This window comes from Carassius auratus, chromosome 25 (assembly GCF_003368295.1).
Source record: "Carassius auratus strain Wakin chromosome 25, ASM336829v1, whole genome shotgun sequence".
NCBI lineage: Eukaryota > Metazoa > Chordata > Actinopteri > Cypriniformes > Cyprinidae > Carassius > Carassius auratus.
In genome coordinates this window covers 14,605,573-14,626,924 of record NC_039267.1, presented here as the reverse complement: position 1 = coordinate 14,626,924, position 21,352 = coordinate 14,605,573, and the positions used below count along the sequence as shown (strand labels likewise).

The 21,352-nt window shown below is 35.9% G+C and overlaps 1 protein-coding gene across 15 annotated transcripts in view; it reads right to left on the bottom strand.

Moving 5' to 3' along the window:
• The window catches only part of cadps2 (Ca++-dependent secretion activator 2), a 123,725-nt gene that overhangs the window by 51,064 nt on the left and 51,309 nt on the right, over positions 1-21,352 (bottom strand). For all 15 annotated transcript variants that reach the window (XM_026202844.1, XM_026202847.1, XM_026202848.1 and 12 more), the window contains exons 4-10: positions 14,931-15,011; positions 13,727-13,957; positions 13,349-13,470; positions 5,828-5,939; positions 5,268-5,407; positions 1,376-1,442; positions 676-784 (exon numbers count right to left, since the gene is read on the bottom strand). In XM_026202844.1, the coding sequence (XP_026058629.1) occupies positions 676-784; positions 1,376-1,442; positions 5,268-5,407; positions 5,828-5,939; positions 13,349-13,470; positions 13,727-13,957; positions 14,931-15,011 (862 nt within the window). The remainder of the gene's footprint in view (positions 1-675; positions 785-1,375; positions 1,443-5,267; positions 5,408-5,827; positions 5,940-13,348; positions 13,471-13,726; positions 13,958-14,930; positions 15,012-21,352) is intronic.

Here is a 21,352-nt window from a genome sequence, read left to right as displayed (position 1 = left end):
CCATTAACTATGACTTTTGCTTCAATAAACTCATAATTTGCTGCTTATTGATAGTTGGTAAGGCAGTTGACACGTTTAGGTATTTCGGTAGGGTTAGAGATGTAGAATATGGTCACAATTAATAATATGTGCTTTATAAATGCTAATAAACAGCCGATATGTTAATAATAGGCATGCTATTAAGCTAGTTATTAGTGAGAATTAGTCCCTATACTAAAGTGCTACCAAAATAATCTCAACATAAAGTTGCTTTGGATTCTAATAAACATTAAAAAACAACACACACACACACACACATTTGATAGATATTTATATTTTGATAAAATATATTATGAAATGATTATAAACACAGATATACAACTTTCAACATAATACAGATATTCATTAAACATTTAATACTCATTTGTGTATAAAAATCTATATAAAAATAACATTTCAAAACATTTCTAATTCCTTACATGTCATTTCCACCTCATTTCACTCCGTGTAATTAACTATATTCTGGTTTTCTACAAGTCGTCCCCGCTTCATTTAAGCTCATAATGTGAATCTCTTTCGAAAGCAGCAATTTTAAGACAGAGGTCCCTGAAATTCATTTTAACCATGATTATTCATCCAATTTTGAAGTAAAATCTAAACGCCCACACGAGCATTAGTGTTGAAGCGTGCGTGTACCTGGCTGCGGATCAGAGTAATCTACCGTATACCCGTCCAACTGCATCAGCTCATGCGGCTCGGACTTCTTCTCCCGGTAACTGCACATAGCAAATGTGTACTGACTCACCTGAACAACACAACACACAGGAAAACATCTTAACACAATCCTTTTTTTTCTTCATCCTAAATTGTAAAACTATATTATTATATTTGTACAGTACAGAGAGCTTAAAAAATGTTGAATTTATATCAAAATTGTGTTATGTCACAAATGCAGGTAAAGCATTATAATTTTTTTTGCAAGAATTTATTGTGGTATTTTACTCAAATGGACCAATTAAAAATAATGATGATGTCACAATGTTCTCTGACAGGTCAGCCGTGTTATTGTTATTATTTTTATGTGTGTGTGTGTGTGTTACACATCAAATTCAACAACAGAACCTGCTGATTCTTTCATCTGATTATCGCATTTTTTATTTTATTTTTTTTTATTAAATCAATGATGATGCAGCACTCTTTTACACACACAAAAAAAATAGTTTCCTTCAGAAAAACAACAAGAACTACATTTGTAAAAACAAAATGCGTGAGACATTCAAAAATTAATTTGCTGGGGGGAAGAAAAACTTCATAAAATCATTTGAAAACCTTTTTTTTTTTTTTCAGCAGATGAATTAAATGTATATATAAAGCTTTAATCAGGAAATCTGCCCACCTGGACAAGCACAAAATATCTCCTCTTCCATCGCTTCCAGACTCTCTGGCCTAAAGCGTAAAGATACCTACAGAGAAATAAAGATATATTACGACGAGTGTCATGGATTCATCAGATCGACAGCAGAAACGTCCCACGATATTTTCATTCACGAACATGATAAAAAAAAAATCATCATGTTAAAATATAACATCATATCGATTAAGCCCAGGTTAAAAACCCTTATAGAAAGTTTAGAGAGTTTACTTGCAGTCGTTCATTAATTCCCCAAACGCCTGAATTCTGTCCGGTTCACTCAATGACAGAGGGGAAAAAACATCGGCTATTGATTAAGCGCACATTCTCAGAACTGTGACAAAACAGAAGGATGTGTGCAGAAATATGGGTGAGGTGAAATCAATTCTTCAGAAATGGACACACAGCGCCTGTGGGGGGAAAGCTCCAGTCAAGGTTGAGGGAGCAGTGAGTGCATGGAAGCGGGCCAGTCTGGGTTAACATGTGGCAGAGGTAATCATCCACTTGTGAAAGTGATTTTCAGCTCACTCTCCGACACCTTTCTGATACACATGATCCCAATTAGATGGCAACAATGGCCGGATAACGGCGGGCGAGACGACCTCCGGGTGAACGGGCGCGCCGCAGGCACTTTCCAGCCAACTTCAGCTCAATCTGAACAATAATAGTAATAATAATAATAATAATGATGACAATCTTCTGAAGATACAAAACATTGCAAGTAGTGCAGGTAGCTTAGGTAGAAACCAGTCAGCAAATGCAAAAACTGAAGAGTTGGATTAATAGCATTTTAACTGTTCGACGTGATTCATTCAGAAATACAAGGAATATTTGATTTCACAAAAAGAATCGTAAAAAAAATTAATACAAATCAGTTTAAATTACAACACTGGCTAAATAAAACTGAAATTGAGCCAGATTCATCCTTTTAAGCTGATATGATTTATTATTTGTTCTAACCTACTCAAAAGGAAGCACTCAACTTGTTTGCTAAAAGACTTAATTTACAAATAATCTGTTCTTCTCATCGTTCATTAACATCCGAAAAAAGTCTATAGGTTTTATCACTCGGATAAATTGCACAATGCAAGTTATGAGTTTTTAAACGTGATACAAATGTTAACCTCACAATTTATGTCAATATGACTGTGAAAAGTCCTATTAAACACTGAGGAAATAGTCTTTATGAGAAAAAAGAGGCATTACATGTCAGATGTGAGTGGTTTTTATAACGGTTGTAGTGCCCCCATGTGGTTTAATGGCAGTATTGCAGAAAACACTGGTTTTTAATTGGGCCTCATTCGTGAAACACAAACTGAACTGATTTGGAACTCCGAACTCAAAAGGCATTATTAAATAATCTGGCATTTAGTTTAGTGACTTAATATATGTTCAATTTTTTTAAATAATGATTTGCATAGGAATGCGTTCTTGTAATTGTCAGGACATTGTTTCTTTGCTTTTGAACCAGTGTTGTTAATGTTATCTAAAACTAAATAATAAAAAAAGTAATTAAATAAAATTTACATTTAAATAAATTAGAATAAATTAGAAATGCTGCAAACGGCAACTAACTAAAATATACTTTGGAAGACAAATTAATAAAACTTAAACCAGCCGTAAAAATAAATCTAAAAACTGAATCATGAATGATTTGCATAGAAATACATAACTTTAGCTCTCAGTACATTGTTCCTTCATTCTTTGCACTTAACTGAAATTACATATAAAAAAAAAAATAAAAAAAAATATTAGTGAATATTTCTGGTCTGGGACCTGTAGGAAAAAATAGAAATGGTGCCTTGGCAACAACAAGAAAGAAATTTAAATTTTTTTTGTTGTTATGTACTAAAATTACTAAAACTACAACTGCAAAAAAAAAAAAAAAACTGCAAAAAAAAAAAAAAAAAAAAAAAAAAAACGAGGCGAGGCGAGGCGAGAAAACTTTACAAACAAACAATGAATGAATGAATAAATAAATGACAAAAACATAACAAAATGTAAAAATATTGCTAAATACTATTACGGTATAGAAATAATACTAAAAGAGCGTATTAAACTTTTAGCATAGGTAGTATAAAATATGACATGCAATATAACAAATCAGTGAGTCATAAATGCGATGTGCGGCTGTAACCGAAGGGTAAGGTTAAAAGAGATTTTATGAGAGAAAAATGCAAACGTGTAAAAAGGGCTTTAATGTGTGCCCTGGCCCTCAAACGAAAGAGGGCAAAGATGGTTTTAAAGGCATACAAAAAGAAGTAAAAAAGGAGCATGGGAGAGAAAGAAAGAGGCAGTGAGCATAAGTGAGACCGAGACAGACTGATCAGACTGGCTCTCTCTCAGGGCCACAGTGGGGTCACTCCACAAAACTGAATGGCTCCCAATTCTTCAGTCGCTCTGCTGATAAACAGATGGCTTCTTTTAATGGGGTGCACTCAACCTGAAAATCTCCCCACCGATCACTCTCTCTCTCTTCCCATGCACTGGGACAGTCATCAGGTGTTTGTAATGAGTAATTGGACAAAACCTAAGACTGAAACGGTACGATTTTGGTCTTACAAATCTCAAATGCGACCAAAAAGCATCATGAATTTAGCCTGTTCCTCACACAAATGTGGCTTTATAAGATTTGGATTATGCTGGAGGAGTCAAATGCTGTGTTCAAGTCCTCCTGGGAAGTTCGTATTTACGAGATGGGAAGTCGTAATTATGACGTCAAATGTGTTCAAGTCACTTTGGTCAGAGAAAGATGGCAGTCTAACATTTCTACAAAACAACAACAACAACAACAACAAAGTATTTAAACACTACTTTTACAAAATGACGAATAAAGAGTGTACATCGAAAGAAAAGAAAGTTTAGAGTTGTGGCGTTCATGTACCTTCAATTTCTAAATGTGGTCTTTCTGACTTGAATGCACCAAAATACTATTTTCTAGTATAGTTTATTTAAAAATATTGTCTGAAGCGTCTAATGGAAAGAGGGGGAGTAAATAAAATTTGAATTTTTATTTTAGATCAAATCAAAATAAAATGTCACAATTGATGTGAATGTGATTCTCAGCACAGTATCTGTGTGAGAATGGTATATCTGTGTGAAGTGGTCCTCTGCGATGTCTTGTGCGGTCTGTTAAAAAGGTAATTGCAGGTTGAAGAGGTTTCTGCCAATTAGAGCAGGCCTCTCAGGGAGCCGCTCTTTAGAGGAAGCACACAGGGCCTCTGTGCAATTAGCAGTGATCTGACCCCTGACCCCGTCCTGCTGAGGGAAGGACCCCAGCAGCTGGTCCTGCACATCTTCACTATAGCTACTCACTTTTGAGAACTGTGGTATTAACTGACAGAGCCCAGTCTGGATGAGTAAATACAGACAGACAGAAGGATCCGTCGTTTTTTCTCCTCCCTTGCAATTGTGTTGCTTTGAAAAATACCAAATCTGAATTCTTATTCTAATACACGTTCTGTGTAACAAGAGGAGAACAAGAGGAGACTCACACGAATAATAAATGCTCACAAGGTGGCACTATAACCACATTTTGTCCAAAGCACCTAATTCATATAAACTTGCTTGCAGCTGAATGCTGTTAGTTTTTTCCCCTTCAGTCAAATGCTAAAACACACACACACACACACACATACTGACAAATACCATTACCGTCATTACAAGTTTGCTTTAAGACTAACATATTTATTCTATATTTATGCTGATATAATGCTGATTATTTCCTAACTGTGAGAATAAAACTTATTTATCCATGGATTTTCTATTTGTAGTTTTCATCTGTGCATTGTTTCTTCTCTTCTCGTGGCTTCTATAATAGCACATGAGGACGTATTCAGATCCTGGGGGTCAGGACTGAGCGTCATCACAGACGTACCCGCTGTGCTTCATGTTGGGGGGTTTGTCCATGCGGACCGCCAGTTTGATTTTCAGATCCACGTCTTGGCTGTTCTTAGGCACTACCATCTTGTGCAGCTCTGCCGTTTTGGGCCCGTTTGTAGTGGGGTGAAGGACCACCTGCACAAAATGAGAGAAAGCAAGAGAGAAAAACGTTGTTAGGACAGATACACCTGGACAGGCAGCTGGAGAGATAGGTGTGAAAGGGAGGATGGGAGAGGAGAGAAAAAGAGGGTTAGACTGATGAACAGAGAGAGACAGCAGGAGAAAATGGATGGAAGAGGTGCAGTCTGTTTGGTGCGAGTCTCTAACGGGAAGTCTCCATCTGTTACTCCAGGAGCATGAGCCCTAATCACAAGAGATTTCCTCGCCTGTAGCTCACTTTCCCCTCACACTCATACAAACACACATGCCCACACTGTGTGCAGAACATCTGTTCCCACAACATCAGCCAATAATTGAGCATGTTGTCCAGATCGAACACAGAAGTAGCTGGATGTAAACTTTAGCGGTGGATGGAAGGACAGAGTCTGGTCTCACCCTGCCCAGCTCCTTGTCCTCCAGAGCCAGGACTCCAGTGCTTTCGGTGAAGAGTTTGACTTTGACCGCGGGCAGGGGGTGTGTGGTGGTGAAATCTCCTTGTGTGCCCCACCTGTAGAAGAAGAAAACAAATCAGCCGTCACAATAGGAGACTTCATTTTGTATTCACCACTTCTCCAGAAGTGTCTGCTGAATATTTCCTGTCTTTGTTTGATCAAATTAGTATGTGGGATGGTAAAGTGTCTATTTGTTTTTGTAAAACTTAGCTTTTGTAATTTATATATATATATTCAGTGTTTTATTTTTATTTTTTCCCACTAATAAGAAATATCAAATTAAACACACCAAACATTGTGTCTGTTTGCATTTGAGATAGATGTTGACATCAAGACATTAAAAATATGTTGACTCAAAAAGCAAGACTTAAAACTTTTAAATTTAACTCCAAAAAACAGAAAATAAAGACAATACATAAAATAAAACTTAATTCAAAAAGCAAGACTGAAAACAAAATTTACCTCTGAAAACAAGTAATTACTCCAAAGACAAGACTTAAAACAAGACTTGACTTAAAAAAAACAAATGACTCCAAATATAAGATTTAAAAACAAGACTTGACTTCAAAAACAAGAAATGACTCTAAACACAAGACATAAAACATGACTTGACTTAAAAATAAATAAATAAATAAAATAAACCCAAAACAACAAATTACTCCAAAGAAGAGACATAAAACAAGACTTGACTTAAAATAAATAAAATAAACCCAAAACAACAAATTACTCCAAAGACAAGACTTAAAACAAGACTTGACTTAAAAAAATAAAAATAAATAATGACTCCAAAAAGAAGATTTTAAACAAGATTTAAAAAAAACAAAAGACTCCAAACACAAGATTTAAAAACAAGACGCCTTCAAAAACAAGAAATGGCTCTAAACACAAGTCATAAAAACAAGACTTGACTTAAAAAAAAACAAATGACTCCAATCACAAGACTTACATTAAGACTTGAGTTTTGACTAAACAAAAAACAAGAATTGACTCCAAAAGCAAAACTAAAAACAAGACTTGAAGAAACAATTTAACTCCAAAAGCTTGACTCTAAAAACATAACTTAACTCCAAAAGGAAGCCATAAAAACAAATATTGACTCTAAACGCCAGTCTGTTAGGAAAGCTGGCAGAGCGTGACTGAGAGTCATCTTTATGTATAGCATGCTTGCATATCAGTCTATCAGAACATGTCTGTGTGTGAGTTTCTGAGATAAGATCTCTAAGAAAAATACAGAAATATTGTATATCTATAGCTGTGCAAACACACAACAGCATAATCAAATGAACTCTTTCTCTCAGGCGGGCCAACAGTTGCTTGTGGCAAATTGACTGTAGGAGTCGACTCCCACATCTAATTCAGTTCTTCTGCTTTCTAAAACAGTAAAGCCCCCAGACAGTGTTTTGAATGTGAACGAACTGTTCAGTATGTACATTTGGTTGAGCTAACATATGAGATCTTTAGCCTATATACTGATAAAGAAAGTGCATGCTTCAGCAGAACAAATGGCGGACCAATGAATCGCTTGTATCATATAAAGCATTCAAATCCTTAATCATGATTCAGCACACATACACACTCGCACATCTTTTCACAGCTAATCTAGTCTGTCTACAACAAAAACTGAGTCATACTGCTGAATCACTGTCTGATTATACAGTCTATGGTGTCTAAGCCTCTGCGTGAATCCAGGCTGGGTGTCTGTCGGCCTCATGATGTTAGTAAGGAGGTGCGCAATATCTGATGATCTGGTAGCATTCCCATTCAACTCAATGGGCTTTAGTCAGACAACGGAGAAAGATGCTCTCCGCAGCCACAGTTACAGGATCAACCAACAGGTGGGCTAAAGCTAAAAATCTTTCTCTCTTAATGTTGTGACAAACCAATCTGACAATTAAACACTAGAAGTGACAAAAGCCAACTGTGTTGTGACTAATTTGCATTGATTACTGACCCTCCTGTCATTTCAAACCTGAAAGGCCCAGGAAGGTAGTAAAGAAATTGCTAAAACAATCCATGTGGTCGGCGTCGATAGCCTTGTGGGCAGCGTGTCAACATACAGCGCCATTGCATAGCGCACTCGGGTGTCCCGAGTTCGAATCACAGACCCTTTTGCTTCCTGTCAACTCTAAACAGTCCTATCATCATAGAGTCAAAAATGTTCCTAAGATTAACAAAACTTTTACGGGTTTGGAACAACATGAGGGTGAGTAATTAATGACTGAATTCGCATTTTTTGGAGAAATATCCCTATAACTGAATATATCAGCAGGTGGCAATAGTCTATATTCATTATTCAAAAAGAGATACCCAAATCAAGACCGCGGAACTAAAAACCATAAACGAAGCAGCATTTGCTTACCATTTTGAATATGTATTAGATGCTCAAGGAAGATGGCGTAAAATTAGAACAGCTTTCTGTGTGTCTTCTAGACTTTGTAATTTTCTCGTTTTCAACACCTCACTTTTTTTTCTCTTGTGAACTGATTCGCTAAGCTGATCAGCCAATAAGAGTGATCTATCTCACGACTGCCTGCCGCTGATTCAACATGCGAAGACAGCCTAAAAGAAGCCCCCAACTAGTGCCGACATAATCAACACCACAAAAAGTGGATTTTCAACAATGGACCAATGTTCACTAATGTCTGACTGTCAGTTTGTGGCAGCCTTTAGGTAACTTTCCCAGGGCATAAGTTACAACTTGGCTTTGTTGCAATGTGTACGGGGGAATAAGTTAAAATTTACACACTACTATATTGTTTTTTTTTCATTGCACCTTTACATTTTGTTAAAATGTAAGTCTACATAAAAATAAATATTTAAGAAAGCCTCAGAGCAGGATTAACGTCTGGCATGAAATAGCAAACTGACTGAAATGCATCAATGATCTCATGTTTCACCTGACAAGCTTCCATTCTTTAGACATGACAATGCTGACATTTACACTTATTTGCATTTTAAATGAGAGAACGTGAATAAATAACTTGCAGATCTTCAACACAAACTCGATCTAAACAGCACACCTCTAGTGTGCATCACTCCATGTTGTGCATGACAAATAAAATCAGTCTTAATAAATAAATGCCATTTTTTTTATTGCTCCTTATTCATTTCAAATTGGATTTCAGTAGTTGCCAATGACAGACAAGATCCTTCAGTTTTCACTCTGATTGACATTGTCTAGAGCCCAAACCCCCCAAACTTGGGGAGCTTCACCAGTGGATGGATATTTTGGGAGTTCTGTTGATGTTACAGGTCTAAAACTGAAGCCCTTAAAACAAGTAAGGAGGATTATTCATTAAGCTAAAATGCCGCCTAGGCAACAAAACAACACATCTTTGCACGTCTAATCAAACCAGTACACTAATGCAATACCTCATTCACATAGAATATTACTTTCTAAATTTAGTTGCATTTGTTTGCAATATACTCATGTTGACAGAACCAGACACTGACATTATTTGGGAATAATAATCATCCTTAAATGGTCTCAGGAGATTTGCAGGGGAGAGTTTAATCTAAGAGTACTTCTGCAAGGAAATACGTAAAAGAATAAAATAAATACAGTTATAAACACCTTAAAAAAATGGGTTTCATTATGCTTTCATTTGTAGGTAATGTTCACAAAGCCAATAAAAGACTAATAATAAATGTCTAATGCCTTCTCTGTAACCACATTTATAGGAAATTACATCACAGGCCAAACTGAAATGTAATTCTAATTTAATTCCGGTATAATATAATCACATATGTCTGACATTTATTTGATAGTAGGAAATTTCACTTGCAACACCCATTATATTACAGAAGTGGTCTTATACATTTTTTTTTATAAAAATAAATGATATTATTCCTCCTTTATCATTTCAGTCAATTTTATAATTTAGTTTTAAATGATTAAAAATAATTTTACACAATTTTGAGAAATGTTTCATGACAGACCCCTTTAACCAAAAATGGTCACATGCATGAATCTTGGGATCCGCATCCAGATGTGGTTCCTCTCTGTGCTAATTAACATCATACTGCGAGGTCAAATGTGAGCGTTATCGGGTTGAACCACATGACTCCAGCAGGTGACGGAATAATAAACACACGGAAATCATCTCACACGCCACTGATTCACCTTGATGAGATTACAAGTGACATTTCAATTTCCAGTGTCTGCAGGAGAAAAAAGGGAATAATAGCGGTCTTAGAAATGTAATATAAGAGGGGGCAAAACCACAATAAATGGCATCTTTAATTTAAGTGCACAACACAAAGTTGCTAGGTTGTAGTTGTGTTTTACAGAGGTCATAACAGGAGGAAGCAAATTTTCGCTGGTCTTTGAGTAATATCATCTATTTGTGTACAATGAAACCATACTGTAACTTTCAGCAAAAACAATCCAGTCCAAAAAGATCATCCATTGGATCTATTTCTTAATGGCACAGTAACAAAAAACAGAGCTGGGTCAAAGAAAAGTTGTGCTAAAATGATCATGAAAAGCAGTTAAATAAGACAAACAGACAGACAGATAGGATATTACTTCCAGACTTTACATTATTTGCATCCGTTAAGCATATATTGCTAAATGGCTGGGCAAATGAGTGTGATCCGAGTCATCTTTCTATTCAACGAAACACAACACTCTTAAAGGCCACATGCATTTCTCAGAGAGCGAGGAAGCTCATCTAGGCTTGATGAATTCCTCCTCCTTGTCATATCGCGCCCATACTGGAACGCTTGGAGGTAAGATTGATCAGGAGCTCTCTGAGAAAAGAGACCCTGCATTTACCTGTTCAAGTCCACAGTCAAAGTGAACTAAAAGAGTACGAAAGTTACTGATATTAACTACTATAAATATACAACTCCTCAACAAACAACAAATATGGAACCTGATCAATGGAAACCAATATGAAATCCAGAAATGGGAGGCAGATGTATTGAGAGTCTATTATGACTGCCCCCCTAATAGTCGACTACGTGTTAGTCGACCAGAAGAGGCTTGGTCAACCAACATTTTATTTTCACTTAGTTGCAGAAAAACTAAATAAAGAATCAGCAGTCTGTGACGGACAGATCGTTAACAGCTGGTCTTTGTAGTAATACAGTACATCAGGCAGGACATCCAAACGCTCACCTTTCATTCATCGACCTCAAATATGGATTATCATCTGAAATGTGTAAGTATTTACAGCTTTAATGGCGCTCAATCTGACGTTAACCTCGAAAAATGTGCACTGTTTAGGTATCTGTAAGTGTTGAAGCATGCTAACTGTAAGAGAGATGGAGGCACTGGAGTGCTAACTTGCTCTTAAAATAGGCTACTTGTTCATACAGATAAGATTAATACATAAGACTCTACTTTTATTTGTGGGCACTCACAATAACAACAAAACATTGCGCTTTTGTAAAATAAAGAAAAAGCAAACAGGATGTGCTTTCTGCCGTCTTGGTCTCTGTGAATTCGAGCGTGAAACTCCGTGTATATCTTTGCCTTACCGACAAATATATCTATAGAGAGTGAAATGTCTACTTGCAAATTGACTAATTCAAATCAAAACAAATATTCTCTGATTATGTAATCCATATGAAACATGTACACAGGCGCATCACTACTGCACAGATGATGAGTCAGTGTCATCGACTTCATATCTTAAACCGAAAACTATTGAAAGCACCAGTTATTAAAATGTTAATGCACTCTCCTTACTGTTTTTCCCTGACATTCATAATCATTAGTTCTGCTGTTGCGCTGTGGAAGGCTTTATGCGTGTGCTTGAGTGCTTATTAGGCTATGTAGGCAATTAAAGGCTCATTATTATGATTTAAAAGGTTTATTAATAAACGTACAATTAGTCGACTAATGCTTAAAATGAACGACCAGAAAAAATAGTCGACCTGAAAAATCCTTAGTCGAGGACAGCCCAAGTGTCTATGTGCCTGGAATAACCAATCCACGCAATCCAGTTTCTTGTGGGCTGTGTATCATTCAGCTTCTAGTTAGTACACTGGCAAGGGAGGGAATTTTTAATAATAATAATAATAATAAAGCAGATATAATAAGAATAATATACACAAGCAGAAAACCTCCACAAACGCGATTCTAGATGATTACGATTCCAATTATCATATTTCCAAGCTCACTGTCCTCTTTAAACATATTACAGCTTTGACATGCTAGTCAGTTCAGGTCAGATGCATCATTAGTACAGATATGCTATCGACTCAAAGGGACCCAGAGATTCATTGAACGATTACACAAAACACTGCTGCCAGTGATGACCGCTTCACAATTCTGTGTCTCATACATAAAGAGTGTCATTCTGGGTCCAGCAGTGTGACAGAGCCACATTTGCACTTCAGAGCAGCGCAGCAGGCATATTTTCAACGTGTCTACAGCGTCAAAACAAGTCACTACACTAATGGGGAGCTGATGAGATAAGAGCGATTTCATGCTCAAGGTTTGAAGATAAAAAGCAAGTGTGAGATGTTCCCAGCGGATTTGTATGTCAGCGTACTATAGAATGAAAATAGAGCAGTGACCTTAAAAAGGTCAAAGAGATTGGCTCATTGTGTGCATTTCTAAATAAAAAAAATAAAATAAGGACTGAATAAAAAACACTTTGAATTAACATAACTGAACATGCTGTTAACCTTAACCTTAATGTTTTTTTTGTCTTAAAAATAGCATATATATGAATGACAAACAAAAAAACATTCTATATAAAGGTGTTATTTATTTAAAAAAGTTAGCTGGCACCTGGATTTGCATCTGTTTTTAATAAAAAAAATAAAAATAACCCCTAACCACCAGGGGGAGCCCTCACCAGACTCTAAAATGTCGTTTCATCCTTTTTCCACTTCAGAGTAAAATATAAAACAGTTGATGGTGAGATGAAGTTTATAAATAAGAAATACATCTCACATTGTGAGATATAAAGTGACATTTACAAGAAAAAAATACAATTATCAGAAATAATGCCACAACTATGTCACTGAGAGCTATAAAGCTGCCTATCTTCATGTAGTTGTTTTTGACCTTTATTTTTCATTTATGGTATAAAACTGGATATGATATTGGATTTTTGACTCTTTCGTTGACCTTGCATGACCCTGTTTGAGAACTGACCTTTGTTTGGATTTACTAATGTTACCTTCCAGTTTACCATACTTTAAAAAGTTTGGAGTTGGTAAGATTAGTCTGGTATTTTTTTTTTTTTTTACGTTTTCAGTGTCACATAATCCTTCAGAAATCCTTCTGATTATGTTGATTTACTACTGTTGTGTGGCTTAATATTTTAATGGAAACCATGATACATTTTTCCTTTTCATAATTCTTTGATGAATGGAAAGTTTGAAATTTATTAGAAATTTGACTATAATATTCAGACATTCAGATGTCTTTACTGTCACCTTTGATTAGTTTAATGTGTCCTTGCTGAATAAAAGTATTGATTTCTTTAAATAAAATCTTACTCACTGTGGTCTGGAGGCCTCGGCTTGATCCGTCTGGAGCTTCTCTCCTCCCTCCACCTCCATGGTGCAGTACACGATCCGGTTAGGAGCAACCGATTTCAGCCCCTGCACCTCAATGATCACAATCTGAGTGAAAGAAACAAGACCACACGATTAGCCTTCACATGACAATTGAAACACAACCAAAGAGTGCTTTTTGGCAATTAGCTGTTTATACAATCCAATCACTAAAAATGTAATTTTGACAATTCCTTGTTCAAACACTTTACTCAAGTGGAATTAATGTTTTTATTGAACCATTCAAGTGCTTTGTAGCTGTAATCATCACAAGCAGCAAGGTGATTGTAAAGCAACGATGGCATCTTTGGCATCAAATATCTACCTCCAAAGAAAACGAGAGCACTACATCAGATTTGGAGAGGGGCAAGTCGCTCTCATCGCCGATGTCCAGGAAGCTGTTCATGGGTGTGAGTTTGGGCTTGATTTTGGGCTTGAAGTCTTTGGCCACAGGTTGGCTCTCCAGGTTTGCCATCAGCAGGTTAACGGACGACCTGAGCTCCTCCACGTACATCATCTCCATGTCTTTGGAAATAAACTTTGGAAACTTCCTCTCCTATTGGACGCAGCAGGAAACAGGATGAACACTGCGACTTTAAGACACCCGTACAGTTGATTCCAACTTACCATTAGTCAAAAATGGATTACATAAAAGATTAACAATTAATATTTGGGGGGAATTTTTATTTTTATTGTTGTTTATTAATATCAATTTACATTTACTCATGCAACATGAATGAATAATCAACAATACACTACAATTATTTAGCTTTACTTATTTAGTTTTTTAAATGTTTCACATTTTATATTATTTAATATTATTAACTCAATAATGGCTATGAATAATTCACTGAACGAGTTCCCAATGTAACTGATTAGTCCACAATGTGTTGTATAAATGGCGCAACTACTAATATTTAATAATAAAAAGCTATTTCAAAAGTTCAAAGTGTTTCACATTTATTTAACAGCTCTGAATGAGTCCACAATATGACTGGCTCAATCCACAATATGCTAAAAATAGCCAAACCAATAATATTTTTTGCTAAATAATTAGTCAGATTTTTTAAATGACATTTATTTATTGAATTATAAAAAAATAGCATGAATGATCATATAAGTAAAAAAATTACACACATACAGTGTGTGTATATATATATATATATATATATATATATATATATATATATATATATATATATATATATATATATATATATATATATATATATATATATTGTAGTTTTTGTTGTTGCTGTTATTTTATATTATTTACACTGTAATGGATCTGAGTTAAATTCAAAACAGTTTGAGACCTTTACAATTTTTTTCACCAAACTCATAAAGAATTTATTCGTAAGAGTCTTGTGTCTGAAACACTGAAATGCACTCATTTGATAACACACTTAATGCACCTTTAAAACTGTAAGAAAACAAACTTGTCTTATTTGATTCCATTTTAATCAGCAATTGTGTAGTTTTTGTATTTTTTTTTTACCAAAAGAGAGAAGCAGCTGAAGTTGTCTTACTCTGGCTATTTTCTCGGCCTGCTGCAGTCTCCCATCCAGCTCTCTGCGGATCTGCGCTGCCTGCTCGTCCACATTGTCCAGCTGCACGGAGAACACGGGAGAAAGCATATCTGTCTGACACGGCTTACTGAACCCATTACCCACAGGTAGATCTAGATAGATCAGAGCTGACCATGGTCAAAAGATGTGCAAGATAGGCTTAATTACCACCATGATTCGACGTGTAATCTCTTTAGAGCCTCGTGAAGCAGCGGTGGTACTTGGCCGTGCCATACCGAGGAGACATGAGATCATAAAAACGTTTAATGTCTTTATCCGTTCGCTGAGCGGCTCTGGCATGCCCTCAAATGAAGCGTTTTAGGAGCGTGAAACACACACACACACACAAAAGTGACACACAAACACGCCCACACAGCACTGCTGGCATGTTGACAACACAGGGATTCCTCTCCACGAGTGGGAAATCTCTCTGTATCTCACACACACACCACCCCCACCGGAGTACTGTTTCCACTTGATAAGCTTTTCTCCCTTTGGCAGCAGTGGGATGGACTCCGCTCCCATTCCACACTGCACTATTGCTGCACCACACTAGCTCACCCAAAGTTTCTTTCTCGGTCTGCTGTGTAAAGTGATGCTGTAAACCGCAGAAGAACATGTGAAGACTGAGTGCTGGTGTCCGTAACAAGGCCGGCTAATGTCTGCCATGCTTTACTGAGCTGCCGTCACATGCTCCCATCACATCAACCTTCATTAGCGACTCATTCGATTAACATATGCAAATCCACAAACGCCTCAAAACCTCACAGAAGGAGCGTGTGGGAGCGTGTGGCCTCTTGTCAGCCCGGCGCGGGTCTGGTCATATGTGGGAGGCCTTAATGATGCCGCTAGCCACGTCTAGGCAGATGGAAAGAGGCCGATCGGTGTGTTAGGAGTGAAGTAATGAGAGCATCACAGGGATGAAAACCACTGGTAAACTCCACTAATAACAGACCTAATGACCCCAGCAACAACAGCAGGGCAAGGTCAGGGCGGGATGTGATCAAAACGATCACGCGAATAACATCTCTACTTCACAGCATTGGTCTTCAAATCTGTTCGGTTGAAGGAATATTTTTCATTTCATGAGCAATATATGCATAAACGGAAAATTAGAAGAGCATTGGGAAGTGAATGAAACATGCATTACGATAAAGGCCACTAATTAAGAATTAAAGGTGCCATCTACTTCAGTTTCTGACAGGTAATTAAGGCTTGTGCAAAAGCAGATAATCAGCAACATTGATAGCTTATTTATAACTAATTAACGTCTAATAACTCTTGTGTTTGCTGTCAGCCTGCTATTTAGACTGTGCGCTATACGTCTGAATGCATGCCCCAAGAACGGTGACATTTAATTAAGATAAGGTTGGACCTGTAGTCAGGATCAGGGCCAGTCAGATCGTGCTTCAGCTTCACTTGCTGCACCTGTGAATTACAAAAAGTTCTGCCGAAATCACCCATCTGTTATTCTCAGAGAAGCGCACAAGATACATTTAATATCCTAATCATTTGCAAGGTGTCCTAATGCAATTCATTTTCTTAATGAGTTGCTCTTAATGGACGTGCAGGAATATTCATTTGAGCTACTACAAACCTTCCATCCTGTGGGGTTCAAAAACATGTTGTTGTTGTTTTTTTCCAGATACTTTAAAATATTTTTGTGAAAACAGCTAAATTAATATTCTCATATATAAAATGTATGATATTAAATATTATAAAAAACATAGTGTAATTAAAATAATCCTGATTCTAATTATTCACAACAACAACAACAACACAAATAAAATCATTATTATTATTTAAAATAATAATTTTGGATTGGATAAACAATTTAATATAATAATGATTATGACAGTTATAAATGTCAATAATTTTATTATAATAACATCAACTTTATTATTATTATTATTGTTATTATTAATAAACATTTGTAAAATTGTGAAACACTACATTTAAAATATATTAATTGAATAATACAAAAATACAATGTAATTAATTTATTAATTATGATTATAATAATAATAATAACAATGATAATAATGATTTTGGATTAGATAATATAATAATCCAAAATATATATATTGATAGAAATTTTTGTAATTTTATCGTTTTAATTGCTTTTTTTATTTAAATATTTGTAATCAACTTAATTTAAAACTTATGCAAAGAAAGGATTAGTAGTATAATATAATATAATATAATATAATATAATATAATATAATATAATATAATATAATATAATATAATATAATATAATATATGTTTTACTTACAGTAACTTATTCAGCCTTGCAATCCTCTGAAAATGTCAGTTTTTTTTAGATGTCAAAAAAGTTTCTCTTGTTTTTATACAGCAAGCTTTGGAAATCTTGATTGGCAGACGGAAAGTTAGAGATGTCATGAATTGCTGGTTTTGACAGTCAGAATGACCATGTCAGCCGTTTCCCAGCACAATGACGCAAACAGTGGCTGAATAGAGAATAATAAAACTGCCAAAACACAGGCAGCGGCGTGGACATCCCAATGAAATATTCCAGCCGTACAGAGGTATTTTGCTCATAATGCATTAAAATGGCTTGATTGTGGCTTTCTTTGAGGAGAACATGGTCAAACACCTCCCCAGAGCCACACACATATGCACACCAGATTCTTTTCTGTTGCCGTGTTACCAACTTGTTAGCTTTTCTTTAGCTGCTCTATTTTGGTTAGTTTGGCAACAATTTCTATGACAACAAGCCTTAGGAGCGCCCTAATGAGAGACGTCACCAGCCTGGAGAAAAGCATGCTGCAGTCACGCTCTAATCTTCCTCAGCTTTCTTCACCCCCCTCATCTAAATTAGCAAACCAATTAAAAGGCAGCCACCAGCTTTATTCTTGCACGGAACTGAAAGAATAAAAAAGAAGGTATGGTTGTCTTTCTATACTAAGCCCAGGTGCTTTGGTGAATATTCACAGTAAATTAATGATGCTTTATCTGGCCATACAAGATCAAAGAATATTGGAATGATTTTAATTAGCTTTTTATTTGGTCTTTAATACTTGTTTTTTAACAGCAGCTTTCATTTAAGCTTTAACACCAATTAGACAATCAACAAAAGCCAAGTTCTGTGAATCAGTTTATTTAAATGAACCTCCAACAGACTCGGACTTATACTGTATACCTTATACTGTTATTGACGATAACCATGATGAGAAATACTTATATAAATGTTAATACTACACATGTGATAATGAATAACCAAACCAATTCTACAGACGATATTATGATGATCATAAATTCTTTTGGCCAGGATAATTGCCTAGTAAAAATATGATATCATGGCAGCCCTACTTTGATTCAGTGATTAATCTGAATTATCAGTCGGTCATATTGAGACTAAGAATGATTATAATTGGATAAAAATATAATTTAAAAAAAAATATTTTTTATAAAAAAATATTTGTATAAAAATATATATTTGTTATTTCATTTATGCAATAAAACTTGTACAGAGTTGGGTAATTTCTTTCATTTCTGTGAACTGTTTTGAATCAGTTCAAGCTGCAATGAATGCGATTTAAACTCAACTCATAGTTTAATCTGGATCACTCAAAACGGTTTAAAATATTACTCACCATGTCTCATTTTGATTCATTTCTGTGAACTGTACATGAATCAGTTGAATCTGTAATGATTCATTTCAAAACACTGTTAAAGATTTGTCATCATTCAAAATTGAGGAAAAGGAGTTTGATTTGACATATTAAAATGTCTAAGTAAACATTGTTATATATAATGCATAATTAATTTATTAATAATGTATATTGTAATGCTATATTTTCATAAATAACAGTAAATAACTAAATAAAAAAATTGTCTGACAATTAATACAGTAGTTAAGTATTATAATGAATATTAGAATTAATGAACTGAGGTTGCAATTATTGTGATCTTAAAATCATTATAAGGTGTTTTACAAAGCATAATCAATGCATTAAAATACTTCATATATGAAGCATTCAAGTGTTACCAGATCTTCTTTAATACTTTGTATTCTGTTTTGAGTATTAAATTAAATTACATTTATGCATTAAGCAGACTCTTTTATCCAAAGCGACTTACAGTGCATTCAGGCTATCAGTTTTTACATATCATATCATATCATGTGTTCCCGGGGAATCGAACCCCCAACCTTGCGCTTGATAAAGCAGTGCTCTACCAGTTGAGCTACAGGAACACTATACATATAAATTTAAAAAATTAAATTAATTTAAATATCATCAGTGCAAAAAATGGCTAGCTATTCAAAATAAATAAATAAGAAATTAACATTCCATTTTTTTGTAATAAAAAAAAAACATAAAATAAAGGAAGCAAAACCCTTTGTAACTCAATATTTTTTAGCCGTAAGCCAGTAAGTGTCGCCTCTGCTTTAGATGGTCCGCCCTGACCCTGTCAGACAGATATGAGTATCGCTGCACCATCAGAGGTGGTAATTCATTACTGCTTCACCGTGGCTCACCTGCGCAGCGCGTCCTCCGGCCCCGGCGCGGCGCGCTAACGAGAGATGACAGGGTGGCGAGAGCGCGAGGCGAGGCTGAATGTGTTCATTAGGAAGAGGATGACAGGTGCTGAGAGGAGAACAGCGACTGGCCTCTCTGATCAGAAGGGCACAGCTGGATTTCTCAGTGTGTCCACCTGAGACGCGACCCGCCTGCCTGTCCGCCCAACCAGATGTTCCACACCTCACAGGCGCTGATTTATTATTCTGACTGATTTAATGGGGTCACCTCATCTATGCTTGACCATGAGATTTAAAAAAAGAGTTTCTGTAACCAGGAACATTCTTTTAAGGGTTAATAATAATATATATAAAAAAAACACATTCTATAAACTACTATTGTGTGTCTTTCCCTCTCATTCCCTTCAGTTTGTCTCTGTTTGTATCTACAGTACCCAGTCAATCTCATTTTATCCGGTTCATTTCTTTCTGTTATTGTTCTCTGTTGTTTCTTGGATCTCGTCTGTCTTCATCCTCCTTTACTCAGACGCATCAGTCTTTCTTTCTCAGTCTGTCACTTCCCTGCACTCATCTGTCGCTGCCTCCTAGCCCTGTTATAGATTTTCCTCTTCCTCTGTGTGACACCCTCCACTTACTGACATTTCAATTGTCAAGCTTACCGTCTCTTTCGGTTTCCCTCATTCTCTTCCCGCAGCATTCACCCCGTAATGGAATATGACACCGGGTGGAGCAGCTATCAGAGAAAAATACTTCTCGTTTAAAGCAAGACGGATCTAGCCAGGAAAAGCAAAATGAACAACGGACTCCGTGTTACTTGTATAGTATTTGGCAGGAAAAAAACGTGTGATTTCTCAAAGGGAATGTAGCTTTAAGGACAGGTATGTCAACATAAAACTCTAATATAGGAGTAGTTATGTACGATCACAAAGAGTTGTTTATTACACAGAATCTGTACCAATATCATGGACCATAACTGTCAGCATCACTTGGCCACTGAGTGTAGTTTGGGCTCCTCCTCGACGCATCCTATAAATGTTGTTATACAGTACGTCTTTCATATGTCCAGTCTGTTTTTCTTCATTAGTATCATGCAATTTTATAGGAGGTGTTGAATTTTACAGTATCTTTAGCTCCTTGCTTTTTTTTCATGTAGATAACAGGTTAAGTAAAATTAAGTACTGCAGCACATAAATTTAGCAAAATGATCAACTTTGTAGTTATTTATTCTAGCTGACTTATGAGCTTATTCTAAGGTAAATGTTACGTGGCATTGTTCACAAGCTTTACACGGTTTCCACATTGAATTGTTTATTTCGTACTCAAGTAGCAAAGAGAAAGATACGATGGGTTCATGTTCTGCTTCCGAGTCCTTAATACGGTTACGTTCACACAGAATACGGTTATTTATGTGCGTGACAAACGGCATTCTACAACCGAACTCGCACCAGTACATTTTCACGTTTCACAACCGCATTCTCGGATCGCACGCGCTGTGTGAACGGAATGGGAATGGGTCAAGGCCAGTGGAGTGATTGGAAATGAGCGACACTTGCTCCACTAACTGGTCTCGAGTCCCACGGAGGAGATCGGAAGGATGAAAAGTAGGAGTTACGACATAACCCCCCCCCCCCCATATTTTTGACACATTTAGGATTAAAATGCCACACCTATTAAAATTTAACTACTAAAGAAAAAATATTACACACATATACATATATATATTTACACACTTTCCCCTTAATAAATAAAATAATTAATAAAAAAGTTATGCATCAATTACTCATATTCAGCCTTATAAATGCTAAAACTTTGTACCTCTTTCGCAGAATCCCACATGACATGTGCGCAGAAATATACTTAATGACCACAATTTATTCCC